General features: G+C 38.0%; 1 protein-coding gene across 1 annotated transcript in view; it reads left to right on the forward strand.

Moving 5' to 3' along the window:
- Nucleotides 1-17,310, forward strand: part of TERB1 (telomere repeat binding bouquet formation protein 1) — a 42,779-nt gene that overhangs the window by 17,679 nt on the left and 7,790 nt on the right. Inside the window, exons 8-14 of the mRNA XM_036115166.2 lie at nt 1,722-1,874; nt 2,509-2,640; nt 3,644-3,769; nt 5,362-5,519; nt 12,872-13,221; nt 14,863-14,927; nt 15,236-15,331. Of these exons, the coding sequence (XP_035971059.2) occupies nt 1,722-1,874; nt 2,509-2,640; nt 3,644-3,769; nt 5,362-5,519; nt 12,872-13,221; nt 14,863-14,927; nt 15,236-15,331 (1,080 nt within the window). The remainder of the gene's footprint in view (nt 1-1,721; nt 1,875-2,508; nt 2,641-3,643; nt 3,770-5,361; nt 5,520-12,871; nt 13,222-14,862; nt 14,928-15,235; nt 15,332-17,310) is intronic.

Raw genomic sequence — 17,310 nt, forward strand, 5'->3', positions numbered from 1 at the left:
TTTTATTTATTTATTTTTAAAGATTTTATTTATTTATTTGACACACAGAGAGAGACAGCTAGAGAGGGAATACAAGCAGGGGGAGCGGGAGAGGGAGAAGCAGGCTTTTGACAGAGCAGGGAGCCCAATGCAGGGCTCGATCCCAAGACCCTGGGATCATGACCTGAGCCGAAGGCAGATGCTTAACGACTAAGCCACCCAGGCGCCCCAATACATATTTTTTAAATATTTATTTACTTGAGAGAGAGAGAGAATATGAGCAGGAGGGGCAGAGGGGGGGGAGAGAGAATCCCAAGCAGACTCTGCACTGAGCCTGGAGCCTGACACAGGGCTTGCTCTTACAGCCCTGAGATCATGACCTGAGCTGAAACCAGTAGTCAGAGGCTTAACCTACCACGCCACCCAGGTGTCCCTGAACTTGATGGGTTTTTTTTTTTTTCTTTAGATTAAGATCTTTGTGTTTTATCAAACAGTATAAAAAGTAATTTTTTCATTTAAATCATCTTTGCTCAGGGCACCTGGGTGGCTCAGTTGGTTAAGTGCCTGCCTTCGGCTCAGGTCATGATCCCGGAGTCCCTGGATCAAGTCCTGCATCAGGCTCCCTACTCAGCGGAGAGCCTGCTTCTCCCTCTGTCCCTCATCCCACTTGTGCTCTTTCTCTCGCTCTTTCTCAAATAAATAAATCTTAAAAAAAATAATGTTGGTTCAATTTGTGATGCTAGGGTAGACTGGAAAGAAGATTTGTGGCAGAATTATATCCATTTGTTATAAACCCACTGCTTATATAGGGGCTGTGAAGACTATTGAATGCACAGACCCATGGGATACTTTCCCATCAGAATCCTTTTCTTTTTCTTTTTTTTTTTTTTTTAAAGATTTTATTTATTTATTTGAGACAGAGAGAATGAGAGAGAGAGAGCACATGAGAGGGGAGAGGGTCAGAGGGAGAAGCAGGCTCCCTGCTGAGCAGGGAGCCCGATGCGGGACCCGATCCAGGGACTCCAGGATCATGACCTGAGCCGAAGGCAGTCGCTTAACCAACTGAGCCACCCAGGCGCCCTTTTTTTTTTTTTTTTTTTTTTTTTTTTTTTTTAAAGCAGAATCCTTTTCAACAGTGGAACAAGACACTTCAAACTTTTTAAAAAAATGTATTTTTCACTGAGTATTTTTTTGGAATAGTTGTTATGTCTCTCAATAATATGTTATAATTTTATGTTCTAAGAAGTAAAAGAATTAGGCTTAAATAAGATGGAGAAAATATGTGTTCCTTTGGAATAATTACTTTGCCCTTTGTAGATTCAAGCAATCTGAGGAATGAGTTATGTTGGAATTCAGAAAATAGGCAGCTTGCTAATTGCAATACCAAGCTAAATGAATGAATCTATTCTTCATAGCTCTATTGAAAAACTTTGAGTTTACTAATGTCATTCTTGCAAAATATACCAGTTCTTGCTAAATGAAACAAAAAACATATCTAACAGGAAACACTGTACTGTATATGTAGTTGTTCTATGTAAAAGTTCGTTTCTTACCTAAGCAAATGACCCATTTTATGATTATATGTATGCACAGGTAAAGATTGGATTTTTCATTCTTTAATTTTGGGATTTTTAGTATTTGAAAAAGTCATGTGAATGTCATATTTAGTGCAAATTAATTGAATGGAACCATACACTTTTCTTGTTTGAGGTATTAATAGTTTTGCTGCTTTATTCCTTAAGCATATGTTCAGAAATACTTTATATCTGTGGGTGGACTGGATGTATTGTCTCAAGTTCTGGTGCAACTGGAATCAGATTCACACAAGACTCTTTCCAGTGCTAAGCTTGCAGTGGTGGTGACAAAGACAGTGGATGCGTGTATTGCTGATAATCGTGAGTGAACATGCTTAGTAATTTTTCTACAGTTGAGTTTTATTTGAATTCAGCATGGTGAGTGTTGAAATGATAGATTGAACACAAACATAGATTGGACTTTCAGTGTCTCACAAGCAGGAGGGCATCTTAAAAATTATCTGGTCCAACTCCTTGTTTTCATGTGGAGATTATGACTTCCCTCAGGGTTCAAATCGAGGTCTTCTGACTTTAAGTCTACTGATAGAACAAGATAAGATTCTGTCATTTCTAAGCCTTTGTTTCACTGAAAAAGCAGTATTAAATGAAAAGCTTTAGATGAGAAATGAAGGGACATCTTGGAAACATAAGCAATGGAAAGCCCAATTTATAGATTTTTAAAAATTATATGAAGAATTAAGGTATGCCTCTTTCTAATAAGTATGAGGTCTGACTCACCCAGCCATAACCAGGGATTAATGAGGGCTCTATAAGCCATTATCTTATTACAATACATTTATTTATATTCACACATACATACACATATGTATGAGATATGAATATTAGCTATTATATTGATATGATATTGTTCTCCCAGGATAAGATCTGACAAATAGCATATGTATAGTTTCAAGTTTTAAATTTATACTTTTTTCCCCCTATTTTATACTAATAGCTACTTTTGGAATAATACTATCCAAGTATCAGATTGTTTCAAAACTTCTGACATTACTGCTTCATGAAGGTCTGGATTCAGGAGAAAAATTTAGCATTATACTTACTCTTGGTCATTGCACAGAGGATTGTGGTTAGTATTGAATTTATTTTATTTATTTTTTTAAAGATTTTATTTATTTATTTGACAGAGAGAAACACAGCGAGAGAGGGAACACAAGCAGGGGGAGTGGGATAGGGAGAAGCAGGCTTCCCGTGGAGCAGGGAGCCCAATGCGGAGCTCGATCCCAGGACCCTGGGATCATGACCTGAGCCAAAGGCAGATGCTTAACGACTGAGCCACACAGGCGCCCCTAGTATTGAATTTACTTAGTATGCTTATTAAAATAGTGGAGTGGAAATCCACTTTTGGTTTTTTCCTTATTTTCATATGAGAGGCTTGAAAGTACTGCCTTTCTTTAAGTCATTCAGGCCCCAAACCAGTCATTTTGCTCCTCATCCTCCTTCATCCATAACCCTCCTTATCCCTTTCTGCCCAGTTCCAGTTTAGGCCCGAGGCCCCTCAACATCTTTCACCAATGTGATTGGACTAGATTCCTCCTTGTGTTCCTCTTCTCCTATCTCCATTCTTTTTTTTTTTTTTTTTAGAGGGGGAGGAAAGGGAGAGGGAGAGAGAGAATCTTAAGCAGGCTCCATGCTGTGGGGCTCCATTTCACAACCCTGAGATCATGACCTGATCCCAAATCAAGAGTTGGACGCTTAACTGAGTCACCCAAGTGCTCTGGATTTATTCTACCTTTTAAATTTTTTATTTTTATTTTTTATTGAGGTTGAATCTGACAACTATACTTTTTTTATTTTCAATGATACCTTTTTTTAAACTAGGTGAGGGCTGTTTTTTTACTCTTAATGAGGTATGACTATGTGGCTGTATTTCAGAGATCATCACTTATGAGACAGGTATTTTATGTCAGAAGATGATTTCCTAAATGGAAAATACTTCTGAAACTATTTTTTATTCTAAAGATTTAAACTATGATCATAATGATCACAAAGAAGAATTATGACCTTATGTAGATAGTTTATGAAAAAATAACTATAACTATTTTCTACTTTCATTTTGGTATGTTTTCCAGAGGAAAATCAGTATGATCTTTTTAAAAACAATGGGCTTCCACTCATGATACAAGCCTTAACCGAATCGCAGAATGAGGAACTGAACAAAGCTGCCACTTTTGTGCTTCACAATTGCAAAAAAATTAGTAAGTTTATTGTTACTTAAAAAAATACCAAAGTTTATGAAGGGGAATTTATATCTGCTTTGATGAGCCAAACCCTTTAGGTTCCCAGGCGCTTCTTAATTTGAAAAGCAGAGTATATAATTTGGACTTGACAACAAGAGTATTTCAGCATTTCAACCTATCTGGAAGAGAGCAGCAATATAGATAATTCACTTATTTTATGCAATGTGGACAGTTTAGTTGTAGGACTTAAATTTGAGGCCTACAGGTGACTTATGGTTAAATTATAATATAAAGTGCATTTGTTTATTTATTTTTTTATTTTATTTTTTAAAGATTTTATTTATTTATTTGATAGAGACACAGTGAGAGAGGGAACACAAGCAGGGGGAGTAAGAGAGGGAGAAGCAGGCTTCCCGCGGAGCAGGGAGCCCGATGCGGGGCTCGATCCCAGGACCCCGGGATCACGACCCGAGCCGAAGGCAGACACTTAATGACTGAGCCACCCAGGCACCCCTTGTTTACTTATTTAAAAAAATGTTCGAGTGCCTATTATTTGCAGGCACTGTGCTAGTTTTAGGGATACAGTCTGCACCCTAGAGCTTTGTTTAACTAGATAAATAGTCCTTGAATAATCTCAGAAATGAATGAATTGTTATATATTAACTGAAGGGTTAGGAATGGATGGAGCATAGATCTTAGCATATAACAAAAGACTGTGACCTAGACTTGGAGCAGAAAAGGCTTCGGAGGAAGTGATTCTTTTTTTTTTTTTTTTCTTTTTTCCATTAGACATTCTTTTTTTTTTTCTCTCTATTTATTTATTTTTTGATGTAGTGTTCCATGATTCATTGTTTGCATATAACACCCAGTGCTCCATTCAATACGTGCCCTGTTTAATACCCATCACCAGGCCAACCCATCCCCCCACCCCTTCCCCTCTAGAACCCTCAGTTTGTTTCTCAGAGTCCATAGTCTGTCATGGTTCGTCTCCCCGTCCGATTTCCCCCCCTTCATTTTTCCCTTCCTACTATCTTTTTTTTTTTTAAACATACAATGTATTATTTCAGAGGAAGTGATTCTTGAGCTGAGATCTGAATGTATAGTGTTAACTAGGTCAGCCATAAGCAATGGTGAGGCACAAAGACCCTGTGATAGGAGGGAGCATGCATGGAAGAAATGATGGCCATTGAATTGGTCTTTGTGGAAGAATTGCTGCTGAAATATGTAAAAAGAAAACTTAAAAGATTAAAGGAAGGAACTGCATTATGAAAACTGTTAAAAAAAAAAAACAAAACCTAAAACTGGTATCCACATACTTGGGGATGTTTATGTACCTGGCATAATGTATTTTCATGATGTTCTTTCTCCTATACTCCTCTGATAGAGTAAAGTCTAACTTATGACTGGGGCTTGGGCTTCTGCCAAGTACTTGCTTTCCATTTATTTTCAGTACCACCTAGACAATTAAGATAGTCTGCATGGGCAAAATTTAGAGAAGAGGGTGTGGGGTATGAGGTAGTCCTTATTTAAAGTGTTAAAATTATATTTAAACTGTAAAAAAAACAGTCCTAGTAATGGATAAATTCATTATTTTTTCCCATATTACAAAGCTGAGAAATTATCTCTAAGTCTAGGAGAATACTCTTTTGATGAAAATGAAGAACAATTAAAAGACGTAAATATGAAAAAGAAGAACCTTGAAGAGTACTGGAAGAAAGCAAAGGAAATTCTACACAGAATAGAACAGCTTGAAAGAGAAAGAAATGAGGTTGGCCTTTTTGTTTCAAGGAATATAGAACTTTTTTCAACTATTTTTCTACAGTAGAGGTTGGAGTGTAAAAGATTTTTCTTGCTAAGCTATTTTTTATATTTCAATGTTTTTTTAAAAAGATTTATTCTAGTGAGAGAAAGAGAGTGAGCTTGTGAGTGGGGGGAGGGGCAGAGGGAGAGGGAGAATCTCAAGCAGACTCCCAGCTGAGCTTGGAGCCTGACACAGGGCTCAATCCCCTTACCCAGGAGATGATGACCTGAACTAAAATCACGTCTTATGCTTAACGGACTGAGCCACCCAGGTGCCCCAGATTTTAATGGTTTCAAATTTAAAATTCAATTGATACTTGAGAAACCATCTTTGAACATAGGGAAAAAAAGATTTTTAAAAGGTGGAAATGATGACTGAAAAAATAAGAGACATGGAAGATAGAGATCTAATGTTTGCATAATAAGAGTTAGAAAAAGGATGGAGGGGCGCCTGGGTGGCTCAGTCGGTTAAGCATCTGCCTTTGGCTTGGGTCGTGGTCCCGGGGTCCTGGGATCGAGCCCCACATCGGGCTCCCTGCTTGGCGGGGAGCCTGCTTCTCCCTCTCCCACTCCCCCTGCTTGTGTTCCCTCTCTCACTGTGTCTCTCTCTGTCAAATAAATAAAATCTTCAAAAAAAAAAAAAAGAAAGAAAAAAGAAAAAGGATGGAGAAATAATAATCCCTCTCTTTACATATATGTATATGTATGTGTATATGCACATTTCACTATTTTTTCTGTGAATGTATGCTTTGTGTCTTTGTATGTGCATGCATTTTTACTTTTATTTATTTACTTTTTAAGTAGGCTCCAAGCCCACTGTGGAGCCCAACACAGGGCTTGAACTCATGACCCTGAGATCAAGACCTGAGCTGAGGTCAAGAGTTGGATGCTCAACTGACTGAGCCACCCAGGCACCCCTGTGCATGCATTTATAAAAATAAAAGCATAGTGCTCAACTTAGTATAATAGTATAGTAATTTCATTCTTTTAAATGACTAATATTCATTATTATAGATGATCATAAATTTATTTAACTAGTCTTTTGTTGAGGGACATTCAGATTATATTCATTCTGTCACCAGTGTAGACAACTCTAGAATAAACATCCTGCTACATATGTGTGTGTGTGTGTGTGTGTGTGTGTATGTAACAGCTTTACCGAGATGTAAATCACGTTTGATTCAATTGACCTGTTTAAAGTATACGTTTCATTGGTTTTTAGTATACTCACAGAATTGTGCAACCATTACCACAATCAATCTTAGAATATTTTTATCACCCCCAAAAGAAATCCCATACATTTTAGCAGTCAGCCTTCCTATTTTCCCCATCCATTCTCCCCACCTCCCCAGCCTAGGCAACCACTAAACTATTTTCTGTCTCTATATACTTGCCTATTCTAGACTTCTTATATAAAGAATCATATAATATGTGGGCTTTTGTGACTAGCTTCTTTCATTTAGCATAATGTTTGCAAGGTTTATGCATGTTTATTTTTTTTTATTTTTATTTTTTTTTAAAGATTTTATTTATTTATTTGAGAGAGAGAAAGCATGAGAGGGGGGAGGGTCAGAGGGAGAAGCAGACTCCCTGCCGAGCAGGGAGCCCGATACGGGACTCGATCCTGGGACTCCAGGATCATGACCTGAGCTGAAGGCAGTTGCTTAACCAACTGAGCCACCCGGGCGCCCGGTTTATGCATGTTTATATCAGTATTTCATTCCTTTTAAAAAAGCTTTATTGATATTTTATTGATATATTTCATATACCATACAATTTGCCCATTTTAAGTATGCAATTCAGTAGTGTTTAGTGTATTTACAGATATGTGCAACTATAGTCAATTTTAGAATATTTTCATCACCTCAGAAAGAAATTCTGTACCCTTTAGCTATTTCCCTGCATCCCCCATTCCCAGCCATGCACAATCTTCTTTGTATATCTATAGATTTGCCTATTCTGGACATTTCATATGAATGGAATTATGTAATATGTGATCTTTTGTGATGGGCTTCTTTCACTTAGCATATTTTCAACACTCATCCATGTTTTAGCATGTATCAGCACTTCATTCCTTTTTATGACCAAATAATTTTACATTGAGTGGATATATATCACATTTTGTTTATCCATTCCTTGATGGACATACTCTTTTTTTAAAGATTTTATTTATTTATTTGACAGAGAGACACAGTGAGAGAGGGAACACAAGCAGGGGGGAGTGAGAGAAGGAGAAGTAGACTCGCTGCTGAGCAGGGAGCCCGATGCAGGGCTTGATCCCAGGACCCTGGGATCATGACCTGAGCTGAAGGCAGATGCTTAACGACTGAGTCACCCAAGCGCCCCCTGATGGACATATTCTTTACTTGTAATCTGTGTCTTTATAGTTAGCATGGGTTTCTTGTAGACAGTGTATAGTTTGGTCTTTTTTTATCCTGTGTGACAGTTTCTAGTTTTTAATTGATGTGATCACTTCTTCATTTATGTTTAATGTAAGTATTGGTATGTTTGGGTTTAAGTCTACCATATTGCTACTTTTTTCCTATTTGTACCATTTGTTCTTTGTTCCTTTTTTTCTACTCTCCTTTCTTCATTTATATTATTTTAAAAATTCTAGCTCACCTTAGATTATTGGCTAAACATTCCTCTTTTTTTAAGTGGTTGCTTTAGGGTTTATACTATACATCTTTAACTGATCATGGTCTATATTCAACTAATATTATTCCACTCATGTGTATTATACATTTCCATTTGTTCTTTGTGCTGTTGTTGCCATGTATTATTTTACTGCTACATTGTTACAAACTGTTCAGTAATATTATTTTTGCTTTAAACAATCGTTTTTCTGAAATATTTTTTAGTAAGATATTATTTACATACAGTGATAATCACACATTTTAAATATATGGTTTGAGTTATGATAATTTTATACCATTGCATAACTATCATGACAATTAAGATAGAACAGTTCATTCAGCCTAAAATGTTTCCTTGTGTCCTTTTGTAGACAGTCCCAGTCCCCATCTTCAGGCCCAAGCAGTCATTGATGTGTTTTCTGTCACTAGTTTTCTTTTTCTATAATTTCACATAAGTGGAATTATATATTATATAATCTTTTGTGTTTGACTTCTTTTACTTAATGTGTAATGTATTTGAGATTCGTCAATGTTTTATTAATATTTGCTCCTTTTTATTGCGGACTGAATATTCCACAGTATGAATGTACTACAACTTGTTTATTCACCAGTTGATGGATATTTGGATTGCTTCTAGATCTTGGCCACTATGAATAATGTTGCTGTGAACATTGGTTTGTACTTCTTTGTGTGAAATTTACATTTTCATTTCTCTTGGGTAAATACCTAGGAGTGGAATCACTGGACAGTTATACCTTAAAGAAATTATGAACCTCTCTCAGTGTATCTACTTCCATTTGCCACCACTCAAACAACAGAACACCAAAAGGAGAAAAAGTCCCTTCTTTCTCTTGCAGTCTTGTATTGTCCTTCCAGCACTTGCTAATAACAGAGACTAACATCATTGCTAGTCATAGAATAGCAGTCCATTGAGCCTAGTTTCAGTTTTACAATGTAGGGCAAAGAAGGTTGGGTTGGGAGTTGAGGAGCAATAAATTAATAACTAATACACCCTGTAGGCCAAGTATACAACTGTTACCCTGGGATACTCCTTTACTGTCATCTCATAATGCTCTTTTTATCCTTCCTAGTTTGATTTCCTGTTTCCTGGAGTCCATGTCATCCTCTTTTTTCTACATTTTAGGAAGTGTTCTCATATTTACTTTTTATTTTATTTTTTTTTTAAAGATTTTATTTATTTATTTGACAGAGAGAGACACAGCGAGAGAGGGAACACAAGCAGGGGAGTGTGAGAGAGAGAAGCAGACTCCCCGCTAAGCAGGGAGCCCAATGGCGGGGCTTGATCCCAGGACCCTGGGATCATGACCTGAGCCAAAGGCAGACGCTTAACAACTGAGCCACCCAGGCACCTCATATTTACTTTTTAAACAAATATGTTTTTCACTTCTGCTTTCATATTTGTAGTTACCAAAGCCTCTTTTTTACTCCATTTAAATCTTACTCTTATTTCATGGACTTAAGACATCATTGGCATTCTTCTCTTAAATATATCAATGATAATTTTCTTTTTTTTTTAAATTTTTACCTATTTATTTGAAGGAGAGAGTATGAGCAGAGGGAGAGGGAAAGAGAGGCAGAGAAGCAGTCTCCCCACTGAGCCTAGAGCCCGATGACGCAGGGCTCGATCCCAAGATCCTGAGATCATGACCTGAATCAAAACCAAGAGAAGGCCACTTAACCAACTGAGCCACCCAGGTGCCCCTCAGTGATAATTTTCATTAAAATTTTTTTTTCTTCTGGGGCACCTGGGTGGCTCATTTGGTTGAGCATCCAACTCTTGATTTGGGCTAGGTCATGATCTTAGGGTCCTAGAATCAAGCCCCACATTAGGCTCCACGCTGAGCGGGGAGACTGCTTGTCTCCCTCTCCCTCTGCCCCTCCCCTTGCTTATGGGCACACTCTGTCTCTCACTCTCTCTCTCCCTTCCTCTCTCAAATAAATCTTTAAAATTTTTTTTTTCTTCCTACTCCATCTTTTTCCTCTGAGTTTGCTTGCCTATTTGCTTGCTTGCTTTCTGTCTCTCTCCTTCCCTCCCTCCCTCCCTCCCTTCCTTCCTTGGTCTCTAGCTTTCTTCATATTTCTGGTGGTCTTTGGTTGCTACTCATATTTAAGAGTCAGATACTGAAAGTCTTTCTGAAAATTTGTTGATTATGGATTCTCATAGGATCAGTTAGATGAGTCATTTTTGGGGAGAACCTCCAATGTCTAATCTCCTGCCTAGAGATTGTCAACCAGTTTTCTGGAATCAAAATGGGAGAAGAAAGCTTGTGGGTCTTAGTATTCAGTATGTGAATATTTGCTTAGATTTGTTTCTTAAATAGTGTTCTGCCTTCAGCCTTGTTTGGTGTCCTCCAGTATAGAAACTGTTCTATCCCTTCCAGAGATTGAACTTTAAACCTTGGGGAAGGAGAGGACCTTCTGGTGTCAGTCAACTGCCTGTTAAGTGTGCATAAATAGGGGGGTCGAGATCTAATAATGCAACTACTTTTTTTTTTTTTTTTTAAGTAGGCTCCATGCTCATCCTGGAGCCCAATGCTGGGTCTGAACTCACAACCCTGAGATCAAGACCTGAGCTGAGATCAAGAGTTGGATACTCAACTGACTGAGCCACCCAGGCACCCCTGTAATCCAACTATTTCTTAAACAGACTTTCATCCAGTTTTCCTATTTTTAAGCCCCATCTTCATCCCATCTTCTAGAGTTCCAGCACCTCCAATTCCTCAGTCTTTTGAGAGTTTGGCAGCCCATCCTAGGTAGTTTCTTAGCTTTTCCCATTGTCAGCTTTGGATTCAGCTTTATCAAGACTGCTAAGTAGGTTATCATTCACCTACCTGCTTTCCAATTTCCAAACTTGGGTTGCCTTTATTTCTTCTTTCATTTCTCCTTCTCCTTGTGGGTTTATGCCTTTTTGAAAACTGTTCTTCAGTTGGTTTACTCCACTGGGCTCAGGACCAAAAATTAATAGAGGTGTTAAATTCATCATCTTTACTGGAAGCCCTCATTATTTGTTTGTTTGCTTATTTACTTACATCTCTCTATTTAAAAAAAATTTTTAGTGGCGCCTGGGTGGCTCAGTCTGTTAAACATCTGCCTTTGACTCAAGTCATAATCCCAGGGTCCTGGAATCGAGCCCTGCATCGGGCTCCCTGCTCAGTGGAGAACCGGCTTCTCCCTCTCCTTCTGCCTCTCCACCCCCACTCTTGTGCGCCCCTGCCCCTCCACCCCCGCTTGTGTGCATACCTGTGCCCGCTCTCTCTTTCTCTCTCATTCTTGCTCTATCTCAAATAAAGAAAGAAAATCTTTAAAAATTTTTATTATTTTAGAGAAAGAGAAAGTGTTGGGGGGAGGGGCAGAAAGAGAGGGAGAGAGAATCCCAAACAGATTCCCTGCTGAGTGGGGCCTACCTAGGGCTCAATCTCAGGACCCTGAGATAACCACCAGAGCTGAAATCAAGAGTCGGATGCCCAACCAACTGAGGCACCCAGGCGCCCCTAAAAAAAAAATTTTTTTTTTTAAATAGGCTCCATGCCCAATGTGGGGCTTAAACTCACGACGTGGGATCAAGAGTTGCATGTTCTACCAACTGAGCCTGCCAGGCACCTGCTTTATTCTTTATTTGCAGTTGCGGAATAGTCTATTGGTGGATGTGGTAGCTCTCTTTCTTATGAACATTTAGGTTATTTCCAACTTTTAGCTATTACAAACAGTGTTGCAGTTAATAACATTAACATTTTGCACTCACCTGAGTACTTGCACATAAAAGTAAGATATGCTTACCTTTACACAAGTATACCTATAGGATTTTTTTAAAGATATGCACAGGTTTTATTATGAAAGATACTGTCAAATTATTTCTCCATAGAGGTTGTACAATTTATACTCCCACCTGTAATGTATGAGAGTGTTTCCCTGTATCCTTTTGATCTTTGCCAGTGTCCTAGATGAATGCTGTCTCAGTGTGGTTTTACTGTGCATTTCTCTTATTGCAAATGGGATGGGGCATTTTTTCATATGTTTAAGAGCTATTTATATTTCCTTTCCTGTTAACTCTTCATCTCCTTTTCCTGTTTTTCTACACTATTGTTAATCTTGTTCATATTTCATTGTAGTAGCTTTTTATAAATGTTAATAGAAAAAAATCATACCTCAAGATACGACTTACACATATTCTTTCTATATGGGTTGATTATCATTTGACTTCTGACCTTTTTTTCTTCTGAGTTCCTCCCCCACCCACCCACATTGTTCTGGTATGTAGCAAAACTTTGAAAGAGTATTTTTGGTTTTTTTCTTTTATGATTTATTGATTCTTTGTGATATTTGGAGAGGTCGTCTTCCTCTTAACAGTGTTAAAATACTATGTTTTCTTTTAAAACATAACATTGCATTTTTTACATGACAATATTTAGCTCATTTTGACTTTATTTTTGTGTAAATTCTGAGATAGGGATCCAATTTATTTTTTCCCCAGGTGACTATCCAGTTGTCCCCAGATTATCTATTAAATATATTCCCTTTTCTTCTAATGTAAACTGTCCCTTTTATTATGTATATTCTTTGGCTAATCATGAACTTTTCCTACATTATTTAAAGGGAGTGTAAATTGGACTATAAAGCAAATGGATTATCTTGAGATTATTTACTTGTCATTTTTATATTATAGGAAAAAATACAAAGAGAAAAAGATAAGGATAATGTTTCATCTATGAACATAAAAATTCAAAATACATTGAAACACCTCCATTCAGATAGTATTGGCAGAGGTCCTACGGCAGAAGATAAAGATAAAAGGCAGTCGAGAAAACTTCAGAGTTATCAGTCCCATGGAGTTCTGTCTTCAGCATGTACAAATGATCACCAAATGAAAACCCTGTTAAAGAGTGCAAATCCAGTTAATGCTTGTTATAGGGAGAGTGGGCAAAGTAAGACTTTATGTGAAGCCAATTCAAGCTATAATCAAAACTTACATGAAGGAACAACTTTTGAAAAAAAGAATTCTGTTTCTCAATCAAGGTATAGTTTAATAATTGTTTCTAACTTTTATATATTTAGTCAAGTATTTTTTGTGCAGTACTATGTGCCACACTGTTAAGCCCTGGGATATAGAAATGATAAAACATGGTCTTGGGGCGCCTGGGTGGCTCAGTTGGTTAAGCGACTGCCTTCGGCTCAGGTCATGATCTTGGGGTCCTGAGATCGAGCCCCGCATCAGGCTCCCTGCTCAGTTGGAAGCCTGCTTCTCCCTCTCCCACTCCCCCTACTTGTGTTCCCCCTCATGCTGTCTCTCTCTCTCTCTGTCAATTAAATAAATAAATAAAATCTTTAAAAAACCAAAAACCAAAACAAAACAAAAAACATAGTCTTGGGAGGAGCCTAAATGGAAATGTTGAGAAGGGAGTTTGGTTGGGGAGGTATAGGCCAGTTCATCTAGGGCCTTGCATGTCATACTCAGGATTTTTGGTTTTCCCTCATAGGGCATGGGAGCCATTGAGGATTTTAAATTGAGTGACATCAGATTTGAATTTTAGAAAGGATACTCAGAAAAGTTAACCTGAAATCCTGTACCTGAAGTAACAATGTGTACATTGATAATCCATTAGCAATGTAGCAAAAACCAGTTTCTAAATTTAATTTGATAAAAGGGAATAGTGTGTGATGAAAATCTGGCTTAGGCTTGCCTTTTCACTTGTTCCTTGCACCTCACCTCCAGTTGATGTCCTTTCTCCCTCAGGTAGCTTGTGGGGCCAGACCTGGGATTGTAGTGTTTCTTAAACCCTTACTTGTGTTCTCTCCTCTGATGGTTACTGTGCCAGGAGGGAAACTGAAGAGTATGCTGCTATATTCTGGGAAGGTTGCAGGGTGAACAGGATATTAGGGAGATGGATTACATCATCATCACCCCTTTTTTCCTTTGCAAAACCATTCTTGATGTCAATTTAACTTGATTTCTCAGGGATATGGAATTGGAAAGCATTGAGATACGTTCTTGGGCCAGCCTTCTTGCTCTCTGATTCTGTTCTTTCCTTTTTTTTTTCCGCCTCATTCCTTCCTGTTTTCCTTTTTCTTTTTTTAAGTTTATTTATTTATTTCAGTAATCTCTATACCTAGTGTGGGGCTCGAACCCATGACCCTGAGATCAAGAGTCTCATGCTCTACCAACCGAGCCAGGTAGGTGTCCCATGTTTTCCTCTTTTATAACTTTTCCCCCATGTTTCTGCTGGCATCAGTATTATTGCCCTTTGGAGTCTTGTAGGTTTTTTTTTTTTTTTTAAAGATTTTATTTACTTATTTGAGAGAAAGAGAACGAGCATGATCAGGGTGAAGGGCAGAGGGAGAAGCAGACTCCCCCAAGCAGGGAGTTGGACGCGGAGTTCGATCCCTGGACTCTGGGATCATGATCTGAGCCCAAGGCAAACGCTCAACCGACTAAGCCACCCAGGCACCCCTGGAGTCTTATTTAACTCCATTTTTGGAAAGGAGGCTATAACCATTACAAACACTACTTGGGCAGAATTTGATAGACTTTGGTAGACCCTGGTTCCATCTCCTTCTGCCTGCCAAACACCCAGAATTGCACCACTGCCTACAGAAACATTTGTCCACACACCAAACACTATGTTTACTTTTAAATATCTGGTGTCTATTTTCTTTTAGTGACCATATTTTTAAACATCCAATTCCCGTTGTCAAAAATAGAAAGCAGCAGTTACCAGTAACAGGTATGATTAAAAATATTTCTTCTTTGATTTTTTAAGAAAACATTTAGGTGGATAATATAGCTAAAAATGTACATTGGTATATTTGCTCTCTAACATATGAGCCACACTTTTGACTCTCTTTCTGGTGGTGTAAGTGCCTCAGTCACCTTTTACTGATAACCAGAACCTTTCTGTTTATCTACTAGGGTGACTGGATATGTTGTACTGTGCTAAAGTTTATGAAAATCTTGAGAATTAATATATCGTGTAAATGTCAGGTCATTTTCATCAATCAGAAGAATCTTACGTGTTGCAGTTTTTTTTTCCAGATCCATTTACATTATGTTCAGATATAATAAATAAAGAAGTCATCAGTTTTCTAGCAACTGACAATCATTCCAAAATGTTAAAGTATAGATGCTCAGGTAAATATTCTTTAATTACATTTGTTTTGCAATTAAAACTTTGTATGAAATTAGTTAACTAGGATTTGTAGTAGTTCTGCCTGTGTGACTTAAACTTCATTTCCTTTGGAAAAATAACAATCTGGAATATCATAAAACACTCAAATCAATACCTATCTGCATTAGCCTGTGCTTCCAATATTTATTTATATGAATCACCACATCTAATACTTTATTACTTTATTATTCTATTTTTGTCAACAATACCATCTACAAGTTTAACTTTTCTGAGTAAGGTAAACATTTTTTATATTTTCAGAGAGCCAATAGGTATGTATTCTGGATAATGCTCTAAACATAAGACATTAAGTATTAAACAGTATCTATTTTCATGTCTATATTTAATGTGTAAATGTTTCTAGTGTTCCACTCCCCATTATTTTATTTTTTCTGCAAGTCTCCTGTAAATGTGCCACAATGCTTAACCCACAATGCTTAACCCAGCCCCTTCTCCTCCATACCCTGATATTTCCTCTTTCAGTGTCACTCTCTGCTCTATGGACAAAATTGAGGCTATTCTATAGTAGGCTTGAAATAACACTATTCTTTAGTCTTGGATGTAGAGTTTGTCTCTTACTCTAAAATTAGCTACATCATCTGAATCCCATCTCTTTTTTCCTCCCCACTTTAATACTTGTGAAATCTTTCTTTTCATTACCTTTCTATTCATTAACCCCTTTTGGCCCACCTTAAACTATGTTCATTTCTCTTCATCTAAAAAAGAAAAATCTAAGGGCTCCTGGCTGGCTCATTTGGAGGAGCATGCGGCTCTTGATCTCAGGGTTGTGTGTTTGAGCCCCACGTTGTGTTTAGAGATTACTTAAGTAAATAAAAATTTAAAAAGAGAGAGGGAAAAAGTATTAAATACTTGATGTGACTTGCTGTCTCTTCAAGTATTCATCCCCTTTCTTTCATCATTTATTACCAGACAGCCTGCTCTTTCTCCTTTCTCTTTCATGGTATGAATTCCCTTCTTAACTCCCTGCGCTCTGGCTTCTTTTATTGCCATTCTACTAAACCTAAATGTTAAAGATTTCCTGAAGTCTCTTTTTTTCCTGCCAAAACCGAAGACTTTTTAAAAAATTCTTATCCTCTCTAGTATCTCTGTGCTGTTGACTGCCATGCCTTGAAATCCTCTCCTCTCAGTAGTTTAAAGACAAACTTCCCAGATCGTCCACCCAGGCTCCCTGGAGGTGTGCAGTGAACTCACAAGGCACCACACAATACTTTAAATTTTAAGTGAAACACAAAATAGTCAACATCTTTTGGATACCACAGGCACTACTAGCTCAAAGTCATTTACAGTTTCAGTGTTAGATTGCACAACATTCCTTGTGATGATGTCATCTTTGTGGAGCTGGGCTTTCAGTGGTTGTGATAAAAAGCAAGCACCACATGAAAATAGTATGGAACAGGAAATGAGGGTGGCAATGTCAGATTCCAAGGTTTGAGAAGTTGTGCTGTACCTAGTAGGTGCACATATCCCATTAAGAATAATTGTGATTAATAAGAATGAAATCTAAATATTTTTTTTAAATTTTTTTAAAAAAGATTTTATTTATTTGAGAGAGAGCATGAGCAAGCATGAGTGGGGGGAGGGGCAAAGGAAGAGGGGCAAGCAGACTCCCTGCTGAGCAGGGAGCCTGACATGGGGCTGGATCCCAGGACCCTGGGATCATGACCTGAGCTGAAGGCAGACGCTTAACCGATTGAGCTACCCAGGCGCCCCTAATTTTATTTACTTATTTATTTGAGAGAGGGAGAGAGAGCGCACGCACGAGAGGGGGAGGAGCAGAGGGAGAGGGACATGCACACTCTGTGCTACGTGTGGAGCCCAACGCGGGGCTCGATCCCACGACCCTAAGATCCTGACCTGAGCCGAAATCAAGAGTCAGAGGCCCAATCAACTCGGCCGCCCAGGTGCCCGTATTATTTCAATT

Source organism: Halichoerus grypus, chromosome 15, assembly GCF_964656455.1.
Source record: "Halichoerus grypus chromosome 15, mHalGry1.hap1.1, whole genome shotgun sequence".
Classification (NCBI taxonomy): Eukaryota; Metazoa; Chordata; class Mammalia; order Carnivora; family Phocidae; genus Halichoerus; species Halichoerus grypus.